Source organism: Stegostoma tigrinum, chromosome 4 (genome assembly GCF_030684315.1).
Source record: "Stegostoma tigrinum isolate sSteTig4 chromosome 4, sSteTig4.hap1, whole genome shotgun sequence".
NCBI lineage: Eukaryota > Metazoa > Chordata > Chondrichthyes > Orectolobiformes > Stegostomatidae > Stegostoma > Stegostoma tigrinum.
In genome coordinates, this window is record NC_081357.1 from 75,842,508 (window position 1) to 75,868,389 (window position 25,882).

At 41.6% G+C, this 25,882-nt stretch overlaps 1 protein-coding gene across 19 annotated transcripts in view; it reads left to right on the forward strand.

The window, feature by feature from the left end:
• supt3h (SPT3 homolog, SAGA and STAGA complex component) overlaps positions 1-25,882 on the forward strand; it is a 637,811-nt gene that overhangs the window by 492,452 nt on the left and 119,477 nt on the right. For 18 of the 19 annotated variants that reach the window (XM_059645430.1, XM_059645434.1, XM_048530947.2 and 15 more), the window contains 2 exons: positions 19,934-20,020; positions 24,878-24,971. In XM_059645430.1, coding sequence (XP_059501413.1) covers positions 19,934-20,020; positions 24,878-24,971 — 181 coding nt within the window. Of the gene's footprint in view, positions 1-19,933; positions 20,021-24,559; positions 24,640-24,877; positions 24,972-25,882 lie in introns of those variants that run through there. The other variant, XM_048530962.1, reaches the window with a different exon arrangement.

Here is a 25,882-nt window from a genome sequence, read left to right on the forward strand (position 1 = left end):
GGATAGATAGATCTTTGTAGTTAAGGCTATGTTGAGAATACATATCCATATTTATGGACTTTTTGGAGGACTGGGAGACATTAAAGTGTTTGGGCACATCTTGCATTAACAAATGATTTTTATTTAAGCTAAGTGTTTCTGGGAAACTCGAGTTGCTTAGAAATTTGCTCAGTGGTTTAATATGGGCTGTTATTCACATGATTATAGAAAGTCACATGACTTTAGAAAAATAACCAAGAAAAGTTTCTTCGTCAGATTAGAAAGGGATCTATGCAGGAAAACCTGGCTTTGGAAGAGACTATGGGAGTCCCTGTGCTGACAGTTACCTAGCAGTCGTTTCTGGATCGTACTTTTTTTCTCAAATGAGTGGTCTTTGAGAAGATGGAAAGAACCGAAGATGTCAGAGATACCAAGCAAGTCAAAGAGCATCTGTGGAGCGAGAATCAGAGTTAATGCTTAATGCACGGTTCTAAAGAAGCATTGTTATCCACGGCAGATGCTGGTAGACCTGCTGCACACTTCCATGATTTTGTTTTCATTTCAAGAATAACAAGGAAATTTTGATCTTCACTTTTTATAATTTTACAGAAAGATTGATACAGACAGATGGATCTAAGAAATTGCTAAGGTAGCATAATTTTTTTGATTTTGTTTATTCTAAACATCTGTGGAATTTTTATCATGGAATTTAGAAATTTGACATTCTGTAACTTTTTTTTAATGTTTGCGGAGCGGTGAGGCTTTTCCAAAGTAATTCTAATTTAGATTGTTTACAAACTCAATTATATCTCATTCACCAAATCTTAACTTTTTCCAAGGTTTGTACAGTGAGAATAGAACATTAAACGTCACATCACACCAACAAGTGATTTCTCATTGATTTTACTGTTCAAGGATTGAAACCGTGCACCCTGTGAAGGAGTGAGAATTCAGTGATTGCAGTTTTGGGATTTCTGTGGTTATTGCTGACCATTTTGCTTTCAAACAACCTCAAAATTTGGGTCATTGTATTCTGCTGATTGAGCCCATCGGATAGTTTATTCTGTTGTCCCATGGATGTTTTCCTCTCCAGAGTTTTTAGATGAATTTCATTAGAGTTATGATTCTTTTGTTATACAAAAAGACCTGCCTCTTCAACAATAATTTTGATCTTCATTGGCTTTTTTATTTTCGCACTGTGTTGGATATCAAACCCAGCTCTCAACAGTGTGGCAATAGGTCAGTTTTACATCATCTTGTTTTCCGCAATTCTGTGAAAACTTCAACAGCATTCTCTTAATTGTACTGAGATTTTATTAGAACCAATGCCACAGTGTAGGAACTCAGTCCACTACATTTGAAAGACTGAAGCAAGAAATACCAAGACAGTTGACCGAAAATGTTAGACAAGATATACCTGTGTTTGGTTTCTGTTTAAATGTCCAACGTATTTTTCAACTGGCGCTGCTATCGTTTCATGTCGCCCAGCCAGCCAAAAGCAGTATGCGGTGATAATGGGAACTGCAGATGCTGGAGAATCCAAGATAACAAAGTGTGAAGCTGGATGAACACAGCAGGCCAAGCAGCATCTCAAGAGCACAAAAGCTGACGTTTCGGGCATAGACCCCCCTCCAGAGAGGGGGATGGGGAGAGGGTTCTGGAATAAATAGGGAGAGAGGGGGAGGCAGACTGAAGATGGAGAGAAAAGAAGATAGGTGGAGAGGAGAGTATAGGTGGGGAGGGGATGGGTCAGTCCAGGGAAGATGGACAGGTCAAGGAGGCGGGGTGAGGTTAGTAGGTAGGAAATGGAGGTGCGGCTTGAGGTGGGAGGAAGGGATGGGTGAGAGGAAGAACAGGTTAGGGAGGCGGAGACAGGCTGGGCTGGTTTTGGGATGTTGTGGGGGAGGGGAAGAGCTGGGCTGGTTTTGTGATGGAGTGGGGGGAGAGGACGAACTGCGCTGGTTTTGGGATGCAGTAGGGGAAGGGGAGACTTTGAAGCTTGTGAAGTCCACATTGATACCATTGGGCTGCAGGGCTCCCAAGCAGAATATGAGTTGCTGTTCCTGCAACCTTCGGGTGGCATCATTGTGGCACTGCAGGAGGCCTATGATGGACATGTCGTCTGAGGAATGGGAGGGGGAGTTAAAATGGTTCACGACTGGGAGGTGCAGTTGTTTATTGCGAACCAAGCGGAGGTGTTCTGCAAAATGGTCCCCAAGCCTCTGCTTGGTTTCCCCAATGTAGAGGAAGCCACACCGGGTACAATGGGTACAGTATACCACATTGGCAGATGTGCACGTGAGCATCTGCTTAATATGGAAGGTCATCTTGGGGCCTGGGAGTATGCAGTGTCAGCTCTGTTGATGTATGTCAAGCAAACAGCACCTTATTAACCACCGTGCTGTATAAAATAAAACATTTTGAATGTTTCAAAGTGCCTGAGTTTTTATCAAATCTAAGAAAAGGTAAAATGACCTTGTCTTGCAGAAACCTGAATCCAACTTGCTTAAGATTCTTTGATTGTTAAAGCCCTGATAAAAGTACCAGCGTGGAAAGCATCAACAAGACTAAGAGTAGTAAAAACTGGAATAGATCTTCCATTGCATTCTTTTGCTAAGGTGTAGTTGGTAGCACTATGCTAATGTCTTTAGCTAAGTAATCCAGAGATTGAAGTTAATGTGCTGGAAACATATATTCTATTCCCAAAATGATGGCTGACAGAATTTGATTTCAACTCATCTTAGAAATGAAAGCTAATCTCAGTAATAGCAAGGAATGGCAACTTTCATCAAATGTTGTAGAAATGCATCTGGTCCGTTAATTCACCTTAGAAAAAGAAATCAGTCACCCTTACCCGGTCTTGATACATGTCACTCCAGATTCACAATCGTGTGGTTGACTCTAACTGCCCTCTGAAATGACCTAGCAAGCATTTCATTCAAATGCAGTCGGGGATTGGCAATAAATGCCTGCCTTGCCATTAATGCCTACATCCCATGAAAGTGTTAAAAATAATTGAAAGATAGGGAAGTGATTAAAGCGGAAATTAACTGACTGACTTGTAAAATGCTAAAGGAATTTTTATTTTCAATTTATTTCAAAAGAGACTTCACATTTTGTTCATTTTGCTGAGCTCATTCCCAAACTCACCTAATCCAGATCAGCTGACCAGTTGAGCATTTTACACCTGCCTCAAACATCAGCTCAGTTAAAGTTCTTTTTGTTCTCCATCACCCCTTTGCTCAAATAACCACATTAACTCTGTGGTCCTGTGGCAAAATAAAAGCTAGAAATCAGTAATCTTATTTTTAAAAAGTCTAATATCAGCACAATAGATTTGAGTTGGTAGGAAATTGAAGTAGATCTATTCCAATGAAATGATTTAGAAATTAAAAAATCTAGATAGAAATGCCGCACATTTAAATTAAATATGAGAGGGTTATGACACTGAAGCACTGATTCAAAGATTGGGGTTGTAATATGACAAACCCTAAATGGACAGAGTCCCTTTTTATTTCTACAGTCCCTGTAGTTCCTGAAAAAACCATATTTTAGGAATAACATTGAGAAATTATTAAATTGCTCTGATTTTGGTAAATGGTGAAGAAGTCCTACAGCCCTTTCAGGGAGAAAGCATTTAATGCACTTACAGTGCTACTCCACAAGATAAATCACTTGAGGTGAAATTACAAACAATGAAAGCCATACATGGCATTAGTTTGAAAATTGACGGGTTTACTGTTCAAGTCCATGGAAAATAAAAATTTGCAAGAAATATACAACTTGCTGCAAATGTATGGAAGTAGCTTATTACATGTGAACCACTTTATAATAAAAGACAAGTACTTTCTTTTCCTTAGTCACTTTCTGATTAATGTTTTTGTTTTGATATCACTTTTTTTTTATCTGCTATGTCGTTCTGTCAAATCTAAAGATTCCAGCTGTGGCCAGTGAGATGCTCTGTTTTTGTAATTTACGGTGGACCTTGTTACCACTTATCAGAATGATAAAGTGATATGTCCTGTTGCTTCACTGCACATTTTCTGGTTTCTACTAAATGATTTGTCATTTAGTGTACATAGTCTGGAGCAGCAAGCACTGTCTGTCACAAAAATTTGCTTTACTGACTAAATTGAAGGTGCGAGCCGAGGACCATATTTTCTAATAATCTTTCTTCTAAGCATGTTAAGGATGTTTTCATTTCTGTATTAGTTAAATGAATAGATCTGCTTCAGGTAGTGTCTGTGGCTGGTTATGCACCTGACTTGAAAATGAGCTGGGAATAGTTTAAAAATTTCACGACGAATATCTGTGGATCAAGTGTTTTGACTATCAAATAAAATACAAACGTCAGTACTTTAAGATTATGTGCGTCAGCACTACCTTTACCTTTGTATGATAAATCTGTATTTGTTTTTGTTGAAGGGTTTCGGCCCAAAATGTTGACACCCCTGCTCCTTGGATGCTGTCTGACTGGCTGTGCTTTTCCAGCTTCACATTTATTGACCAGCTTCCAGGATCTGTAGTCCTTACTGTCTACAGTCCTAGTCCTTATCCTGATTACATCAGTCCTGCACTCAAGGTCATTCTGAGTTACTTTTCTTCTTTTATCTACTGCATACCTTCTCACTTCTCTGCTATGGGGGGAAATAAAGTTCCTATTCTCATTTCCATAACTAATTGTTGATTTATTTAAACATTCATGGGTTAACGTGAGCTGGGATCTTTAGATTTGACAGAATGACATAGCAGATTAAAAAAAAGTGATATCAAAACAAAAACATTAATCAGAAAGTGACTAAGGAAAAGAAAGTACTTGTCTTTTATTATAAAGTGGTTCACATGTAATTAGCTACTTCCACACATTTGCAGCAAGTTGTACATTTCTTGCAAATTTTTATTTTCCATGGACTTGGACAGTAAACCCGTCAATTTGCAAATTAATACCATGTATGGCTTTCCTTGTTTGTAATTTCACTTCAAGTGATTTATCTTGTGGAGTAGCACTAAGTGCATTAAATGCTTTCTCCCTAAAAGGGCTGTAGGACTTCTTCACCATTTACCAAAATCAGAGCAATTTAATAATTTCTCAATGTTATTCCTAAAATATGGTTATTGTCCAAAGCTACAGGGACTGTAGAAATAAAAAGGGACTCTGTCCATTTAGGGTTTGTCATATTACAACCCCAATCTTTGAATCAGTGCTTCAGTGTCGTAACCCTCTCATATCTAATTTAAATGTGCGGCATTTCTATCTAGATTTTAATTTCTAACTTACCATTTACCAGATGGTAAGTTCCTTGTCTGCTGAAAATGTTATTGAGAACTTATTCTCAATCCTAACAACTACCCTCTTGCTATGTAATTGTGTAATTTGCTGGCAGATTTTACTCCAGCAGCACCAGAGAATGGTGACACTGCTCTGAGTACATTTAGTTCTCTGAGCAGTTGATGGGAGCCACAGGATGGTCTAGTCTGTCTCAGAAAGATTACCAGAGGAGGTTCAGTATCAATGAGGGTTTTGGGTTGTGGGTGTTCCTATCTATTATTGACTTGTAATCTTGACTTGTTTCCAGTGGTAGTCGTGGAAGCGGAGTCATTAGTGACATTTAAGCGACTGCTGGACATGCACATGGACAGCAGTGAATTGAGGGAATGTAGGTTAGGTTATTTTGTTTTTGGATTAGGATTGTTCCACGGCACAACATCGTGGGCCGAAGGGCCTGTACTGTGCTGTACTTTTCTATGTTCTACGTTCTATTACCGTCTTACATACGCTCAGTGACTTGGCCTCCGCAGCCTTCTGGGAGAAATGGATTCTACAGATTAACCATTCTTTGGCTGAAAAATTTCCTCAGCTGAATTCGAAACAATCATCCCTTTGCTCAGAGGCTGTGCCCATGGCTCCTAGTCTTTCATACTCATGGCAACATCATCTCCATGTTCACTCTGTCCAGGCCTTTCAGTATTATATAAGTTACAGTAAAATTCCCCTCATCCATCTAAAGCCCATCAGGTACAGACCTAAAGTCCTCAATCACTGCTCATTTGTCAAGACCTTTAAAAACCACCCCTGGAGCCCCAGCACATCCTTTGTTGAAGCACCAAAGTGGCTCAGTGGTTCGCACTGCTACCTCACAGCACCAGGAAGCCAGGTTGAATTCCACGCTAGGGTGATTGCATGTGAGGAGTTTGCATATTCTCCCCGTGTCTGCGTGTATTTCTTCCGGGTGCTCCGGTTTCCTCCCACAGTCGAAAGATATGCAAATTAGGTGCATTGGCCATGCTAAATTGTCCATAGTGTCCTTGGATGAGGTCAAAAATCGCATGACACCAGGTTATAGCCCAGCAGGTTTATTTGAGAAAACAAGCTTTCAAAGCTCTGCTCCTTCCTCAGGTATTGGTCTCTCCTTCTCCCACACCACTTTCTCCCCCCACCTCTCTCTTTCTCCCCCACTTCTCTCTTTCTTTCCCCACCCCTCTTTCCCCTTCTCTCTCACACTCACTTACATACTCACGCTTTAGCTGTCACCCCCTGTCTCTCACACGTGCACATACATACATATAAATCAATGGGGCAAATATTTTGTCCAAGATGTTTGCGTATTTGCAGACACATTCTGTTTCTTCAAAAAAAAACAAGCCTGACTCCATGTTAAACACAGACAGATTCTAAACAAGGCCTCATACCTAAAATGCACTGTCTGGCCTGATATGACACCTCCTGTATACATTGATAAAATCTTTAATTTATCTCGTGAGAATGTCTTAAAAGTAATTCCGGGATTTGAAATTTAATCAATAGAAACGTGCGTTTCCTTTCCAATTGATTAAAGATTTAATAGGAGATGGTCAGTGAGCCATTTTTTGGGGTAACAACCCACATGGGCCCCAGTTATGCCTGTCTCTTTGTGGGGTATGTGGAACATTCCTTGTTCCAGTCCTATTCCAGCCCTCACCCACATCTCTTTTTCCAGTATATTGATGAAATTGTCGATGCAACTTCCCCCTCTTGTCCGGAATTGGAAAAGTTAATCGATTTCGCTTCTAATTTCCATCCTGCCCTCACTTTCACCCAGTCTATCTCTGACTTATCCCTTACCTTCCCTTCCTCAACATCTCTGTTCCCATTTCTGGGGATAGACTGGCCACTAATATCCACTATAAACCCACTGATTCCCACAGCAATCTGGACTAGACATCCTCACATCCAATTTCCTGTAAAGACTCCATCAAATTCTCTCACTTCCTCCCTTTCCATCACTTATATTCAGATGAGGCCAGCTTCGGCAAGGGAGCCTCTGACATGTCCATGTTCTTCTTCAACCAAGGATTCCTCAGCACCGTCGTCGACAGGGTTCTCAAACGGGTCTGACCCATCTCCTGTACTTCCGCCATCACCCCTTCACTTCCCTCCCACAACAGCGATTGGGTTCCTCTTGTCCTTACCGACCATCCCACCAGCATCCACATCCAGAACGTCATCAGACGCTATTCCTACCACCTCCAGTAAGATGCCACCACCAGACACAAATTCCTGCCCCCTCGCTTGCCCGCCTTGTGCAGGGACCATTCCCTCCAGGACACCCTGGTCCACACTTCCTTCAACCACAACACCCCCTACAGCTCCATAGCACCTTCCCCTGTAAACGACGAAGGTACAACACCTGCCCATTCACTCTTCCCTCCCCACGATCCAAGAGCCCAAACGTACCTTCCAGGTGAAGCAACACTTTACCTGCACTTACCGGAATCTAATCTACTGCATTTGCTACTCACAATGTGGTCTCCTCTACACTGGGGAAACAAAGTGTAGATTGGGTAACTGCTTCACAGAACATCTTCGTTTTGGTCACAAAAAAGATCCTGAACTACCTGTTGCTTGCACCACCCTGCTCCCTGTCCAACATCTCTGTATCTGCCTTGCTGCAGTGTTCCAGCAAAGCTTAACGCAAGCTGGAAGAACAACACCTCATTTTCCACTTTGGGACCCTACAGCCATGTGGACTCTATCGAATTCTCCCATGTCCTAGTCCCCTCCCTCACACCAGGCCTTGTTATCACTACCTGTTGTTAGTCACTAACAGTCCCCATTAACAGCTATTCACCCTCCCAACCTGATCGTTATCAACTCTTTTGTCCAACTGCTGTCCTCTCTGTTCAGGCTCTATCCGAATGTTTACTCCCCACCCCATCCAATCCCTTTTTTCTGCATGTAAACTGACATTTTCCCAGCTACCATCAGTTCCAAGGAAGGGTCACTGGGCCCGAAACATTAACTCTGATTTTTTTCCTTTGCAGATGTTGCCAGTTTTGCTGAGCTTTTCCAGCAGCTTCTGTTTTTGTTTGTTCCATTTTTAGGTTACCTTTCTGCTTATAAATTCTGTGTCGGTGTATCTCCTGTTCCACACAACGCCTGAGGAAGGAACAGAGCTCTGAAAGCTGGTGTTCTCGGATAAACTTGTTGGACTATAACCTGGTGTTGTGTGATTATTGACCTTGTCCACACCAGTCCAACACTGGCACCTCCACATCATGTCCAGGGATGTGCATATTAGGGAAATGTAGGGTTAATAAGGTAGCATATGGCTAGATCTGGGTGAGATGCTGTTTGGAGGGTTATTGTGCACTCGATGGGCCACACAGCCTGCTTCCACACTGTATAGGAATTCTATGATATGGGGCCTGAAACTGCACACAGTATTCCAAATGCCGTCTGACCAGAGCCGTACACAATCTAAGCAGAAGATCTCTGTTCTTGTATTCTACCCTCTTGAAGTGAATGCTAACATTGTGTTTGCCTTCCTAACTGCCAACTGAGCCTGCATGTTAACCTTAAGAGAATCCCTGAGACAAACATCTGTGGAGCCAGCACCAATCCTTGCGGAAAACCACTGGTCACAGCACCACCACATCCCCCTGACCCCGCCCAAACCCCCACTCCATAAAACAATTCTCTACCTCCACCCTCTGTCTCCAACAGTCAAGGCAATTTTATATCCAGTTGGTCCAGAAATCTGATAAAGGGTCTAGGCCCGAAACGTCAGCTTTCCCGCTCCTAAGATGCTGCTTGGCTTGCTGTGTTCATCTAGCTCCACACCTTGTTATCTCGGGTTGTCCAGCATCTGCAGTTCCTATTATCTTTATATCCAGCTGGTTAGCTCTCCTGGGATCCCATATGATCTAACTTCACTACCAGTCTACGATGTGGAACTTTATCAAAGGCCTTGCTAAAATCCATGCAGATAATATCAATCAATCTGACCACATCTATCCTTGGTTATATCCTCAAAGCACTCACTCAAGTTTGTGAGACACAATTTCCCATGCACAGAGCCACGCTGACTATCCCTAATCACAAGATCTCACTTTATGCAATTCTGACAATTTTTTCTCTGTCCTCTCCTCCTGGTCCCACATTCTGATTCTCTCCCATTCCATTTAGACGTTGATATTTATTCCCAGTATTCATTGTTCGCGGCATCCAATTCACAGAACTTCTCCAATCCAAATCTTTCTTCAGTTGTGCAGTGTCTCGGTGAGACCCTGTGTGGAGTATTGTGTACAGTCTTGTCTCATTGTCTTAAGAAGAACATATGTGCTATAGGAGGAGTGCAACAGAGGTTCACCAGATTAATTCTGAAATAGCAGGATTATCTTATGAGAAAAGATTGAGGAAACTAGGTCTGTCGCCTCTAAAGTTTGAAAGATTGGGAACTAATCTCATTAAATTTACAAAACTCTTAGAAAGTGATAGGAGTTTGTAGATAGGTTATTTCCCCTAGCTCGTGACTTGAGAGCCATTGGACAACATAAGAGTGAGGGGTGGGCTATTTAAGTCTGAGATAAGAAATTTCTTCAAAGGATGGTATGTCTTAAGAACTGTGTACCACAGAGGGCTATGGAAGCTCAATTATTGAGTGACATCACAACAGAATTTAATGAGTCTCTGGAGACAAATTACGTTAAAGGATGTAGAGATGGTGTAGGAAAGTGACATTGAGCGGTTGATCAGTCGCGATCTAGAATGGTAGGACAAGCTGGATTGGTTTGGATGGCTATCTCCAACTCCTATGCATCCCACATTTAATTACCAGAAATAAGTGTTCTGATACTTGGAAGTCAGTCACTGTGGCTATTGCCACAAAGTGCTAAAGTAGAAACAAATGAAGAGAAATTTAGAGAAGATGGAGTACAAAAGGGTTAAAGCCAACACCAGTTTAGAGGTAGAAAGAAAACGTAAATGACAGCCTTTGACAGAGGGGAAAGAGAATCAATAATTCATCAATCAGTTATTGGTCAGTGATGGATTGATTACCTTTTTGAACTGTTTCTTGCTCTCACATCTTTGGCCTTCATCACCCACCTTTGTTCAAATCCGTTTATACCATAGTGAGCAAGGTCAAAGTCAATACTTCCCAACTATCTTTGAAATTTTCCCATTGACCTTGCCAGGACCTTTGACCAGTCAGGAGTTGGTAGTGTCAAGCACATTTTAATGCCGTGGTCTGGCTAGCCCAGTTGCTGTGCGAATAGTTACCTCAATGTTTAGATTGCCTCTTTCCTGGAACATGCTTGCATTCGTAGGGTGGTCCGTCTGGCTGATGTATGTGAAGTTCTGTTAGCAGCTATGATATATTGTAGAATGCTTTGGATAAAACAGTATGTTTTACAATGTTGCAAAATGTTTAGTAATGATTTCTAATTACACTAACATCTCACAGTCCTCTCGATAAACAATACCATTAGAGATCTGTTAGTGAATTCAAAAGTATTCTTCTACATTTTCTGATACAGGGTATTATGAATATTTCTATGAACTGCATCACTGTATGTTGTTAGAGACACATCACAGGGCAAATAATTCCAATCATTGGTCCACCAAGCAATTGACATGAAAGATTAATCAGATTGCACGTGGATTAAAAAAAGTGTCAAACCATTTTCCACCACCATGTCTGCTCTTCATTGTCTGTGTGTTGAGATTTCACCCCAACCAATTTTACTCACTGCTTGGTTGCTTCTTTCTCTTGGACTGCTTGGTCTATCCCAATATCAACTAAGTGTTCTGGCTGTACATCCATCTTTCCTCCTCCCAAGGATTCCTTAATGCTTTAACCCCTTATTAATTTTTGTGTTGATTTTGCTGCATAATGATGAAAAGAATAGGATCACTTATAAAGTCATAGAACTGTACAGCATGGAAACAGGTGCTTCGGACCAACTCATCCATGCTGACCAGATATCCTAAATTAATCTAGTTTTATTTGCCAGCATTTGGCTCATATACCTCTAACCTCTTTCCATGCATATATCCATCCAGATGCCTTTTTAATGCTGTAATTGTACCAGTCTCCTCCACTTCTTCTGGCAGTTCATTCTATACACGCACCACCCTCTACGTGAAAAAAGTTGCCTCTTAGGTCCCTTTTAAATCTTCCCCTCTCATCTTAAACCTATGCCCTGTCGTTTTGCACTCACCAAACCCAGGGAACAGACCTTGTCTATTTACCCTATCCATGACTCTCAGGATACATAAACCTCTATAAGGTTACCCCTCAGCCTCTGATGCTCCAGGGAAAATAGTCGTAGCTTATTCAACCTCTGCCTGTAGGTCAAACCCTCCAACCCTGGCACCATCCTTGTAAATCTTTTCTGAACCCTTTCATGTTCCACAACATCCTTCCTTTAGCAAGGTGATCTGAATTGGACACATTATTTCAATAGTGGTCTAACCAATGTCCTGTGCAGCCACAACATGACTTCCCATTTCCTATATGTAATGCATAGACCAATTAAGGCAAGCATACAAAACCACCTTCACTAACCTGTCTACCTGCAACTCCACTTTCAAGGAACTGTGAACCTGCATTTCAAAGTCTCTTTGTTCAGAAATACTCCCTAGGTCTTTACCATTGGGTGTATAAGTCCTACCCTGATTTGCCTTTCCAAAATGCAGCGCCATACATTTATCTAAATTCATTAGTAATTGGATTGCTCTGTATCGTATTGTCCTGCAGTGGCAGTGTTAATGATGAAGACTTTTTAGTACAGATACATCTCATGACTAAATAGCATGTCTTGTTGAAAGCATGTAGTTAAAATCTAAGAAACCAGGGTAAAGACCAAGATCTACTGTGCAAATTACTGTCAAAAGTGAAAGGAGAGTGAAGAGGCCACGATTAGATTACCCAAAGTTAATGTTTAAAACGATCCTTTAGAGCTACAGTAAAGTGAGTTTAATTAACATTTGTTTTCTTTTCAATATATGAACCTTCCCATATTTTTCATTCCTTGTTGAATTCAAAATGTTCATGACATAGATTCACTACAGCATGGAAGCAGGCCTTTGGCCCATTAAATCCGCACTGACCCCCTGAAGAGCACCGCACTTATGCCTAATCGACTTAGACTGGCCATCTGTGGCCACCATGAGCAATTTAGATGACCTGCACATCTTTGGGCTGTGGGAGGAAATTGGAGCACCCAAAGGAAACCCACACAGACACAGGGAAAATGTGTAAACCTTACACAGGCAGTCACTCAAGGCTGGAATTGAACCCATGTCCCTGGTGCTGTGAGGCAGCAGTACTAACCACTGAGCCACTGTGCTGCCCATGTTATATATTTTGCTGAACAGTCCATACTTGAAGTGTTGTCGTTCTTTTCTCAGATGCTGCATTAGTTGCTGTGCATATCCAATGTTTTCTCTTCAGATTTTCAGCATATGGTGAATTTTGCTTTTAGGATCTATGTTATCTATGCTATCTGTTTGGGTTGTAGTTTATGAAGTATCATGGATATTTTTTGAAGGATGCATCTATTCAAATTCAAATCTACTGTTTCAATTTTAGTTAGTAACAATCATGTATTTGCAAGCAAAATCAAATCATGTCCTGCATTTCTCTGTAAGCTATTTTTGATTTTGAAAACATGGGAAAGGAAACTGATAAAATATAAATGTCATTTATTAATTTGCATGTGCTTTCAAATAATATGGTAAATAATATGGTAAACAAAGGCACATTAAAATAGATGAAAAAGATTAAATTATGCTAAGTGCTTCACTATTTTACAATCCTTAACATCTAATGACTTATTTAGAATCCATAGAATCCCTACAGTGTGGAAACGGGCCCTTCGGCCCAACAAATTGTTGTTTAGTCGTTAGTTTGTTTAAGAATTTTAAGCCAGATTTATTTTAAGGTTTAAATACACTGTAATTAACTTGGTCATACAAAATCAAAGCCCACAGGTCTTTAGACACTCTCCTAATGTAACTTAAACAGATATAGTAACCTTAACAGTAATATGGCGGTATACTGATACACTGGGTCCTAATCATACATTGGGAGTTACTGGGGTACAGCCTTTACCTGTCCTAAATAAAGTGATTTTCTGAAGTGATATGTGGCTGGTGACAGGGAGTATGCACTTTAGGAAATCCCACATAATGTGATCCAGAGTACATTCAATAGAGGTGTGACTAATGAAACTATGCTTCTGTCTACGGGCAGCAGTGCGATCCAGCTGGAGAAGCAGAATTGAATAAATATAGATGCAACTACAGAGCGCTCTAGAAATGGTTTTGAGGAATGGGGAGTAAGAAACACATTGGTGTCACCTCGGCCAACTTGAAATTTCTCTGATTTCTCTCTCAGTTGAACCCTACCTACAAAGCCAGTACAATCTCCTGTGGGCTTTAACTTTAAGGATTTTTTTGTATTTTCTTGCAGTATTAATAGATTGTTTTTGAAATGAAATGCACTGTATTTGGACCAAATGAAGGACCAAATTTGGACCAGTGAGAAAGGCCAATTTCTGGCTTACAAGAGGTTGTGGAAGAAGCTTATATATGTTTGCAAAATATAGTAATATGTCTGCGAATTGGACATGCTCTACTTTTCACGGTTTGCAAATGTTTTGGTGACGTTTGTTTCCACAGCATGTGTAACTAATGGGGAATATAAAACAATATATGATCATTTTCAGTGTTATCAAAAGAAAGGATCTTGTGGCACAGTGGTAGCATCTCTACCTCTGAGCCAAAAGTTCCTGTTTCAAGTCTAACTTACTCTGGAGATGTGTCATAACATGCCTGAACAGGTTGATTCTAATACTTATGGAAATAATGACAGTAATTGCTTTCTTTGAAAGCAGAGAGGAGAAATTAACATAGAGGAGGAGGAAATGGGAGACATCGAACAAGTATTTTGTCTGCTTTCGCACGTGAAATTAGAAATTATACCAAGTAACCTAGGCTAATATGAATGAGGAAAATTAATATCAGCATAGAAAATGTATTCGAGAAATATAAGGGACTAAGATTCACAAATTCCCAAGGCTGATGGCCTATGCCCTAGTATTTTTAGAGTGAAAGCTGGATGGACATGCTGAAATTTTTTTCCCAAGGCAGCCAGATCTTAGGAAATTGATAGTTGGTAAACATAGCATTATCATTCAAGAGATTTTGAATAAAAAATCATTTTCACAAAATCCACCTCCCTCTAATTTAAAAAGCCAAATTTCAAAAATATCATCTTACATCTTTATCATAATGTTCAAAGAAACTTAGGTAAGAACTCGTACGGGGAATGCCACAAATTAGCATAAAGCAGTTAGAAAGGCAAATTACATTTTTACAATGGAATTGAAGTACAAAAATAAATAGGTCTTGCTACAGTTGGTGAGATCATGCACGAAAAAGTGTGCAATTCTGGTCTCCAGGTTTAGGAAAGGATATATTTGCACCAAAGACCGTAGAACAATAATTTACTACATTGTTCCCTGGATTGAGACTGTTTGTCTATGCTGAGAATCTAGTAAATTGAGTCTATATTCTCTGGAGTTCAGAAGAATCTCACTGAAACATTAGAAAATATGAAGGAATTGCCAGGATAGATACTGAGACATTTCTACCCTGTCTGCGGAATCTGAAACTAGGATGAGTGACTGATCATTTAGGGCTGAGGTGAGGAAAGATTTCGTCACTTAATTTATTGTAGATCTTGGGAAATCTCTACTCCAGAACATTATGGAAGCTCCATAATTGAATAAATTTATGATCAAGGTAAAGACATTTTTGGTGACTTGGGGGTCTGTTAAATGTCAAGATCAAATGTGGTTGTAATGAATGTCTCATTATGCTTTGGAATATCTGCTTGTTTTGTCTCAGAAAATGAAGGTGGGTGCTGTTGGCTTTAAATGTAATGCACCTCCCATTTAAGAGATGCAGTCTAGGAATTTCAGTGATCCAAGGAATTAAACGTTTGAATCAGCTCAAACCTCTGTCAATTTTTCTATTTCAAGGCAAATTAACTAAGAGCATTTGGGAAATGCCCTAGTACCAGAGGGCATTTCACCTCCAAGTCATGCATCTATCTAATAAATATTAACTTTCCTAGATCATAATTTCTTTAGTGTTCATTGTTATTGCTTTCTCTTTTTTGAAAAATTGATTCGAATCTATTTTCAGCCTACCTTTACTCTGTTACATCATTGTGTTGTGTATTCTACATTCAGTCTCTGTTTTATATTCATTGCTCAAACTTTATCTCATGCTATCCTCTTCATCATTTTGTCCAGGATCTCTGTAAGGCACTACCCTTCATTCCTCTATCTTCATCTTTGTCCATGACTTTGTTCCTGAAATAGGAAGGTCTACATTTTCCTAAAATACTGTATTCATACCTCCCCTGAATATACCTATAACAAGTGATTCAGTTCCATCCCTCTGAACTAGATGTGGTTTCACAATCTTTTATAACTTGGGTTTTTTCCATAATTCTTGTTGATGTACACCATGTTGATGCTGTTTAAATTTGACACACTTAAAGGCAAAATTTGGAGAAAAAACCTATGTAGGTACCATGATGCAATAGTATGGAGGACATCGATAATTGCAGTAGATAAAAGAGGATTTTTAGTGAAGTAGGAAGTTCTGCATGGGCATTGCCTTTGATGGAATTAAGAAAACTGTATGGAACAACTTGGAGGAAAGTTTTAAGAAATCCAAGCTGAATCAATTCCCAAGCCAGAAAATGAGGAGAGCGAAGAGGGATGAGCAACACCATAAAAACAATGATTACATTTCAACAGACAAAGGCAATTATGCTTTTTTGTTTTCTTAAAAGAACTGTTAACATAGCATTTCACCTGGCCAGATAGTTGTTGCACTGTCCATGGTGATGTCGATGGCAAGTGCAACTTTTGTAGAGACTCCACAAAAGATATACTACCAAACTTCAATTCAGGTCTAGCTTTTATGAGTTCTTCTAAGTTTGCATTTGTGAAGTCAGGTAGCAAACTTGCAAAATCACAGGAATTACTTACACATAATCTAGGGAAAGGTTTAAATGTACCATAAAATAAAATCATCTTAAAACAAAACATAAAATGTAAGTATTCTTGCTGACACTCCTGTGGTCATGATTTTACATTGGTAAAAATAGTTCCCTTAGAACTGGGCTGTGAAATGAATAATGAATTGAAGAGACACCTGTTTCTACTCAGGAATGAAATATTTCATCGAAGCCTGTTATTAATGGACTAAAATTGGTAAACAATGGCCCATTGTATTAAGGTGAAATCTTGTTTAATATTTCTTGAAAGAAAATTAAACAGAACTTTATTTCCTCTAATTCAATGTTTGCTTCATTAATGTATTCCTGTATCTGTGTTGACAAACTTATGTATGAAGTTCCTTACTATAAATATATGGTATCTTCCAAAGTTTGACCATGTGGTGACTAGGGATCAATTAAGTGTAAACAATATAGGAACCTTAATTTACTATTTCAACTACTTCTTTAAAAATACTTGTTTTTCATGAAAATGTAATTATGCAACAGACTCTAACATTGTGATCTATTGATTGGACCTTGTGCCTAATGCTCCAGTCAAAAAGGAAATTTATCCCTTTTCTTTGACTTAGGAACAGCTACTGTTATTCGTTTTTTTTTCAATGCTGAATACACAAAATTCAAATTTTAGCCAGCACAGAAGTTGAATAAATAATGTTCCTATTCAACTGCAGCAGAGTGAAAGTTGTAGTTCTTCCATGTGTGTTGAGTTAAATTTCACAAAATTGTTTTCAGATGGGTAACCTGTTTTTTTGAAAAATAGTGATAGAGTTTAGCGTTACGTTGAATCATAATGTGGTTACAGCAGAGGAGACCATTCAGCCTATTATTTCCAGCAGCAATACAGTTTTGTCCTTTCCCTACTGTTTTGCAATTTGTTTCTATTCAGGTGCTTATCAAATTCTTTTTTGAAGGCCATGATTGAATCGCTGTCTTTCAAGCAGTACCTTGTAGATGCTAACCACTCATTGCAGAAAAATGTTTTCTCTTCATTCATTCTTTGCTATTTACCTGTTCTTTCACTCTCTCTATCTCTCTCTCCCCTTCTCCTTTCTGTCTTTTTTTTCTCTCTCCCTCAATTGTCTCACCCTCAATTCTCTCCTCCTCTCTCTCTCTCTCTCTCCTTCTCTCTCCGCTCCCTATCCCTGCCCTTGTCTCTCCACTCCCCATCCCTACCCTTCTGTCTCCTCTCTCTGTGCCTCCCCTTCTCTCTCTCTCTCCCCTCCCCTTCCCCTTCTCACTCTCCCTTCCCTCCCATTCTCTCTCTCACTCTCCCGCCCTTTTTCTTTCTCGCTCCCCTTCCCCTTCTCTCTTTCTCGTGCTCTCTCTCTCGATCTCACTGTCCCTTCCCTCCCTTCCTGCCTCTCGATCTTGCTGTCCTTTCCCTCCCCTTCTCTCTCATTTTTCCTCCCCTTCTGTCTCTCGCTTTCCCTCCCCTTCCCTCCCCTTCTCTCGCTTTCCCTCCCCTTCTCTCTCTCTCTCTCCCCCCCTCCCCTTGTCCTTCCCCTTCTTTCACTCGCACTCTCTTTCAATCTCGCTGTCCCTTCCCTCCCCTTGTCTCTCTCGCTTTCCCTCCTCTCGTCTCTCTCGCTTTCCCTCCTCTCGTCTCTCTCGCTTTCCCTCCCCTCGTCTCTCTCGCTCTCCGTCCCCTCGTCTCTCTCGCTCTCTCCCTCCCCTTGTCTCTCTCGCTTGCCCTCCCCTCTCTCTCTCGCTTGCCCTCCCCTTCTCTCTCTCGCTTGCCCTCCCCTTCTCTCTCTCGCTTGCCCTCCCCTCGCCCCCCTCACTTGCCCTCCCCTCGCCCCTCTCGCTCACCTTCCCCTTCGGTCTCTCGCTCGACCTCCCCTTCCCTCCTCCCACTCACCCTTCTCGCTCCCGCCCCATCTCGCACTCGCTCTCTCCCCATCTCGCACTCGCTCTCTCCCCATCTCGCACTCGCTCTCTCCCCATCTCGCACTCGCTCTCTCCCCATCTCGCTCTCGCTCTCTCCCCATCGCGCTCTCGCTCTCTCCCCATTGCGTTCTCCTCCCCTTCTCCCTCTTGTTCTCCTCCCCTTCTCCCTCTCGCTACCGCCCCTTCTCCCCCATTCTCCCTCTTGTTCTCCTCCCCTTCTCCCTCTGGCTCACCCCTTCTCCCTCTTGTTCTCGCTGCCTTCTCCCCCTTTCTCTCTCTTTCTTCCCTACTTCTCTCTGTTGCGTTTGCTCTCCCTCCCCTCCTCACTCTCCCTCTTGTTCTCCCTCCTCTCCTCGGTCTCCCTCCCCTCCTCACTCTCGTTCTCATCCCCTTCTTGCTTTCGCTACATCCCCTTCTCCCTCTCGTTCTGCCACCCCGCATTCTGCACCCCCGTTCTCTCCCCCCCATGTTCTCTCCCCCCCATGTTCTCTCCCCCCCACGTTCTCTCCCCCCCACGGTTCTCTCCCCCCGATTCTCCCCCTCACAGTTCTCTCCCCCGCCGTTCTCCCCCACCATTCTCCCTCTGTTCTCCCCACTCTTCTCCCTCTCATTCTCACCCCTTCTCCCTCTTGTTCTCCCTCCCATCCCTGCTCTCCCTCCCATTCCCTCTCTCACTCCCATTCCCTCTCTCACTCTTACACTTCCCCCACCCCCTCACTCTGCCTCCCTTTCCCTCCTGGCTTTCGCTCTCCCCTCCCTTCTACGCTGTCCCTCCCCTCTACGCTGTCCCTCCCCTCTTTGCGCTTTCTCTCGCTACCCCTCCCCTCTTCACCCTCGTTCTCGTTCTCATTCTCTCTCCACTCCTCGTTCTCGTTCTCCCTCCCCGCCTCACTCTTCCTCCCCTCTTTGCTCTCGCTGTCGCTCCCCTCCTCACTTTTGCTATCGCTCTCCCCCCATCGCTCTCACTGTCTCTCTCTCCCCCCCTGCACGCTGTCCCTCCCCTGCACGCTTTCGCTCCTGCTCTCCTTCCCATCCTTGGTCTCGGTCCCGCTGTCCTCCCCTCCTCGTTCTCGCTCCTGCTCCCTTCCTTCTCCCCCCCCACCCCCCACCGTCTATCCTTCCCTCCCCTCCCCCCTCCGTCTATCCTTCCTTCCCTCCCCCCATCTATCCTTCCCTCACCCCCATCTATCTTTCCCCTTATCTCTCCCCTCTCAACCCTCCCCTTCCTCCGTCCCCCTGACTGTCCTCTTCGTCTCCCTGCGGACCTCTCTCTTCCTCCCCCGGACCCCTCTCCCCTCCCCCAAGATGTCTCTCCTCCCCCCTCTGCACCTCTCTCCTCCCCCTCTGCATATATCTCTTCGCGCCCCCCCCCCCCACTTTGTCCACCCTATCTCCTTGCTATATACCTCTTGTTCACTGACCCCCCCCCCATTTCTACCCCCCGCTTGCCCCCTCCCTCTCCATGTACCCCAATATCTGTCTCCCTCTCAGCCTCTCTCTCCCCCTTTTCCACCCTCCCTCCCCATCCTGCCAAATTTCCCTTGTGTAAATTCTACATGCAATGGAATATAGATTGTGTTATGCCTTTAACTTATAAATTTAGTTACACATTCTTGATAAGATAGCTGGATTACTTCAACACAGAACACTTTTGAGTTTATTTACACACAGTTTACATGTAAAGTTTTATATCGTTCCCTTAGTTACATCAAGCTGCTGAAATCTCACAAGTCAGAGGAGCTCGGGTCATAGCAGCCGAAGATATTCTGTTCTTAATGCGGAAAGACAAGGTAAATATACTTTAAATCAGGTTCCAAGTACTGTAGACTTGCAGTATTATGGTACTGTGAAATATTTTCTTTGGATGCAGTTTGATCATTTGAGAGAAGTTTGTTTTGTATCTGACAATGTGCTTTCCACATCATTAAGTACTGATAAGGAAGACTACTGCATATGCTTGTGTAAAAGTTGAATGTTTTAGACACATAAACAAAGTTGCTGGAAAAGCTCAGCAGTCTGGCAGCATCAGTGAAGCAGAAAACAGAGTTAATGTTTCAGATTGGGCGACCCTTCCTCAGAACTGATGCAGGCTGGGAAAACGTCCGTTTATATGCAGAAAATAGAGAGCTGGGTGGGGTAGGGAGTAAATGATAGGATACAGCCCAAAGAGAGAGACGGTTGGACAGACAAAGGAGTTGCTAATGATCAGGCTGGGAGGGTGAATAGTTTTTAATGGGGACTGTTAGTGACTAACAGCAGGGTGTGTTTGGGCTCAAAACCAGGTCTGACCCATCTCCCACACTTCCGCCCTCACCCCTTCTCTTCCCTCCTGCAACAGCGATAGGGTCCCCCTTATCCTTACCTACTATCCCACCAGCATCCACATCTAGAAGGTCTTCAGATGCCATTTCTGCCACCTCCAGCGAGATGCCACCACCAGACACATGTTCCCCTCCCCTCCCAAGTCTACTTCTGCAGACCGTTCCTTCCGGGACACCCTGATCCACACTTCCTTCACCCCAATAACTCCCCACAGCCCTGCAGCACCCTCCCCTGTAATCCGCGGAGGTGCAACATCTGCCCATTTACGTCTTCCCTCCCCAGTATCCAAGGGCCCAAGCATACCTTCCAGGTGAAGCAACACTTCACCTGCACTTCCCAGAAACTAGTCTACTGCATTTGCTGCTCACAGTGTGGTCTCCTGTACAGTGGGGAAGCGAAGCATAGACTTGGCGACCACTTCGCAGAACATCTACGTTCTGCTCAGAAGAAAGACCCTGAACTACCTGTTGCCTGCCACTTCAATGCACCACCCTGCTCCCTGGCCAATATCTCTGTTTCTGGCTTGCTGCAGTGTTCCAGCAAAGTCCAGCGCAAGCTGGAGGAACAACACGTCATTTTCCGCTTGGGGACCCTACAGCCCTCCGGACTCAATATCGAGTTAAATAATTTTAGGGCCTAAATTATCCCATGACCCAGACCCCCACCCCACACCCCAGGCCTTGTTACCACATAGCCTGCCATTACACACCCCCTGTTGTTAGTCACTAATAATCCCCTTTAACAACCATTCACCCTCCCAGCCTGATCGCTAGCAACTCCTTTGTCTGTCTGACTGTCTTTCTCTCTCTTTGGGCTCTATCCTATTATTTACTCCCTACCACACCCACCTCCCTATTTTCTACATATAAACTGACGTGTTCTCAGCCACCATCAATTCTGAGGAAGGGTCATCGGACCCAAAACGTTAACTCTTTTTTTCTCCTCCACAGATGCTGCCAGACCTGCTGAGCTTTTCCAGCAACTTTGTTTTTGTTCCTGATTTACAGCATCCACAGTTCTTTTAGTTTATTATTTTTTATTTAGAATTTTTTAGACAGTTTTATAATGTTAAATTTATGGGGTAGACAATTACATGGCTACTACTTTTGAGGGGCTGAAATTCATGCTACAGTCCAAAATACCATCTCATTAGCAGAAGCCCAGTTGGTCTCTAAATTAAAAAAGGCACAACGAATTGCAGTAGTTACATTGATATCATATCTTCACATTCAGCACACTGCTTTTGTGCAGTCTTAGTTCTCTGTCAAAGTATTAAATCACACCGCCTCATGAACCTTGTGCACCATCCAGTACTTGCCTTAAAATCCAAAATTCCATCCTCCTTTGATTTGTTTCATGCATGGTTTCAGATGGCTTCACAACTAAGATTTTCCATTTTGACCATTTTCAAGTACCCATTAAGCAACTTTTTTCTCTAATTGTGGCCACTTGCTCTGTTCACCTTTGTTGGCACACTTTCGTTTTGGCATTGTTTGAAGTTGACTCGACATCTTTCTGCAGTCTCTGTCAAGTTCCTCCAAAACACACAATTCTCTTGCTGCTATAGTTATTTGACTTCTCTGCATCTTCAAAAACTTTCAGTTTAAATGCCGCTGTATATTTTTTATTTTCTGTTGAGAGTATTTTAACCTGAAATGATGAAACAATTTCAAAACCCATAATAGCATGAAAAAAAATTCATTTCCGTATCGTAACATTTATGTACAGGATAATACATTGACTCTCAAATGTTGATCTGTTATCTGTGAAGAATAATTTTACTTGAGATATATGGAAAATTCCAGACTTTTTCTCCAAAAATAGTGGGTAGACTTTTACATAAGATCGACTTTAACTCGAGTATATATTGGTATTTAGTTTATCCTTCCTTTGGAATATGCAGCCCCTTATCAGTAACATTTACCTCAGCAGTTACCCAAGTGAATTTTCCTTCCAGTGTCCTAACTGGAATGTTATTTCTTTTATTAACCACTCTATTGGTTTGAAAAGTGCCCTTGCTGGTTCCTTCCCATCTTCCATTATAGCTTATTTGCCTATAACTTATTGTTAAAGCTCTGTTAAAACAGCACTGAGTTTCACAGAAATATTCATCTTGTCTTCTTAATTATCTGATATCAAGCAGGGGAGCTGCTCAGCAACCCTCAATTAATGAGGGATCAAACAGCCCAAGATTACAGCTTTTCTCCTGCCCAGACCGCATCCGTTCCTATGGAGTTGACCTCCTTCTGTAAAGTTCATGTGTGATGACTTCCTTCCTAAATAAATAAGGCCAGATTTGCAATATCAGATCAGACACCTTGAATCGGGACATTTCTGAACGGTCAGATCCATCTCTGTTAGATGGCTCCCAAATCACATGATTTGCACTTAGGGTTATGTGTGCAATATGGTGTCACACCCACTAATTCTGGAAGCATATCCTGGGTGGCCACAAGCAAGCAGAAAAAAAGCTGAAGTAGGCTAAAGAGATGATTTGCTTCACCCCAGCTGTATCACAAGCTGTTAGGCTCTCACGTCTCTCAATTCCATACCCACCCCATATGGCCCCTTATACTGTCTGTGCCAAATCTATGCCAGCTCGTGAATATCCCCAACTACCCCCATGGTCTTGCATGTCATTCATGCCAATTTTCTGCCCCATGTACTCAAACCCCATGTACACCCCCACCCCTCCCTACCCTCCTTGGTTGCTCATGCCCTCCATATGACTTCCATAGCCACTCACCCAGGAGATGCCATGGGCAAACCTCAACACCCTTGTGGAAATGGAGAAAGATACTGCTGAAACTGTAATATAGCTTGTGCTCATACTTTGACAACTTAGCAGAGCATTTGTAATGACCATGATAATCCAAGGGGAAAAGGCAACTAGTATCTCTAGTAACACTAGTTGATTGGATCAAATGGTATTTTTTCTTTGTCTACAATAGAAGACCTGTAAATCAAAGCTGTCCAACAGAGTATTCTTTCTTAAACTCTGACAGCTGCAGCCCTTTTTTGTCAGTTTAAAGAGCAGAAGGTTTAAAAAAATCTTAAGATCATGAAACTTGGACACTGTCCTTCAAGAGCACTTGCACCTGCTCTGTCAATTTGTGGATTGGACCAGCGAAGATGGAATTTGAAAAAAACTGCGTTCAAATGACTGTGCTAAATTCAGATTTCCCTCTTGTGTGAGTCATGCCCTAGCCCCTTTCCCTACTGGCAAGAAATAACCTTTGGAAATGGGGAGAGGATGAATTGCCTGTATCCAGGTTCCACCAGTCATGCTTAAAGAAACATTGAGTTGTTCCAACTCTGTGCAAATCCAGTTTGTTACATCCTAACTCTCACTATTTGGATTTGCATGTATTGAATTGTAATTTGTTGGCAAGAGATGTAAGAAATGTAAAAGCAACCAGGGAATCATATGTCAGCAACTTCAGAAATATAGGAGCAATATAAAAAAAATTAAATGTGTTTCTTTGGCTTATACATTGTCGTATTCAGCTTTTGTAAGTGTTAAAATGTCTTATAACAATTAAAATCATTGTTTTCTTGAATTTAATTGTCTTGATTTTTGAGATTCCAAGCTAGTTACATTAGTGAACCTTGGTGACATTAAAGAATTAAAAGTCTTTACATGTTTTGAACTGAGTGGATTTGAAGGGTGCAGTTGTTTTTGAATTTATAGTTTTCTGTTGTAACTCAACATGTTTCTAATTCAGCTGCAAAAAATTAGAACCAGTTAAAATGGAGAGAGTGTGTTGAGTATTTTATCTTCAAAAGAGTTATCAGTGTCTACTAAGATCATAGAATAGTCAAAAATATATTCGCTAACTTGAGAAAAACATCTTCAGATTTATTGCCCAACTGAGATATTCCAGTTAGGGTCGTCTTTCTTCCAGGTGTCCTTTGGTGCACTGATGTTACTATATAGTAGCAGTTGCCTGCCTCTGAGAGCAGCTGTGTTCTTTTTACTGACATTTATAACTTCAAAAGAGCCTGGAAACCCATCCAGAACTGCAAGATTCAGGGAAAACAAGAGACCAGATGAGATGAAAGACCAAGAGAAGCACAAGAATAAATGGTAGAATTCTAATGCTTGCAACATGCTTTTAACAATCCCTGAGCCATTTGTCCGTAGAGAAGATCTTACTGGAAAACTAGCAATTTTCTGTTCTAAAATAACATTGTGTTCTGTAAAGGTTAATTAGATTGGTTTCCTGTGCGGGACTTGTGTGTGTATTTTCAGCATATGAGAAACTAAAATTAAAGTAATACTTCAATGCAAAAGAGCTTTTCTGTTTATCTGTTTTTCTTTGCAGAGAAAATTACGCCGATTGCTAAGGCATATGAGTCTCCGGGATTTTAAGTCCAAAATTATTAAGGGTGTTGAAGACGAGGATGTTATTGAAGCAGGTACTTGAAGGAAAGATGATCTCTCGTGATGCAGCAAGTAATATGAGAATTTGTAATTGAGTTCAAATTTTTAAAAGTACTACAATTTATGTTTTTATTAAACTGAAAGTGAATCCTAATGAAATAGAAATGGACGAGTGTGGCAAATCAAAGACTTTACCAGAACTTTACATGACGATAATTATAAGAGTAAAGTTTAGAATTTACAGGTAAGTGTTACTGTTGTTCAATGCTACCTGAACTGTTCTTTAAACAGTGATGGTTATGGAATGTTTATATAATGTACATCATTTCTACTTGCAATCGCAGAGTCATAAATCTTTGTACATGATATTAATCTGTGTTAATCATAGCCAGAATAAGAAAATGTACATTTCAGACGGAGACAATTCGAATTTATAAAGGAATCATTCTCAGTTGCACCACGCACAGTGGTTTATGACTCTCGTCTCCCACTACTGGAATTATTTCTCACTGGAATTGTTTGTGCCTTAACATTCCTCCCCCAGTTCAACTCTCTCATTCACCCGTTTATGAATAGTTAGTTCTTCAAGCCCCATTTTTCCTGATGGCTTATAATATTGTTACAAGTATTTAGTTTTCATTATCTGTCTCCCTCTCATGAACCCGGGGGTATTTCCCTGGTCTGACTTTCCTTCCCCACAGCTGTCCTTTTCACTTTCCCTTTGCTCCAGTGACAATAGGACCTGTAAGTATGTTGTCAAATGATCCTGCTCCTGCTGGAATAAATTAGCATGAATATCAAACTGATAATCAACACTGTTCACAATACCATCAAATACCTTAGAAATAACATTACAATTAAATCCATTTACCATTTAAAATCAAAGTCAACAATTTGACAAAATATACATGTAAGTAAAATTGAATTAGGGAAAAGAAACTTGTAT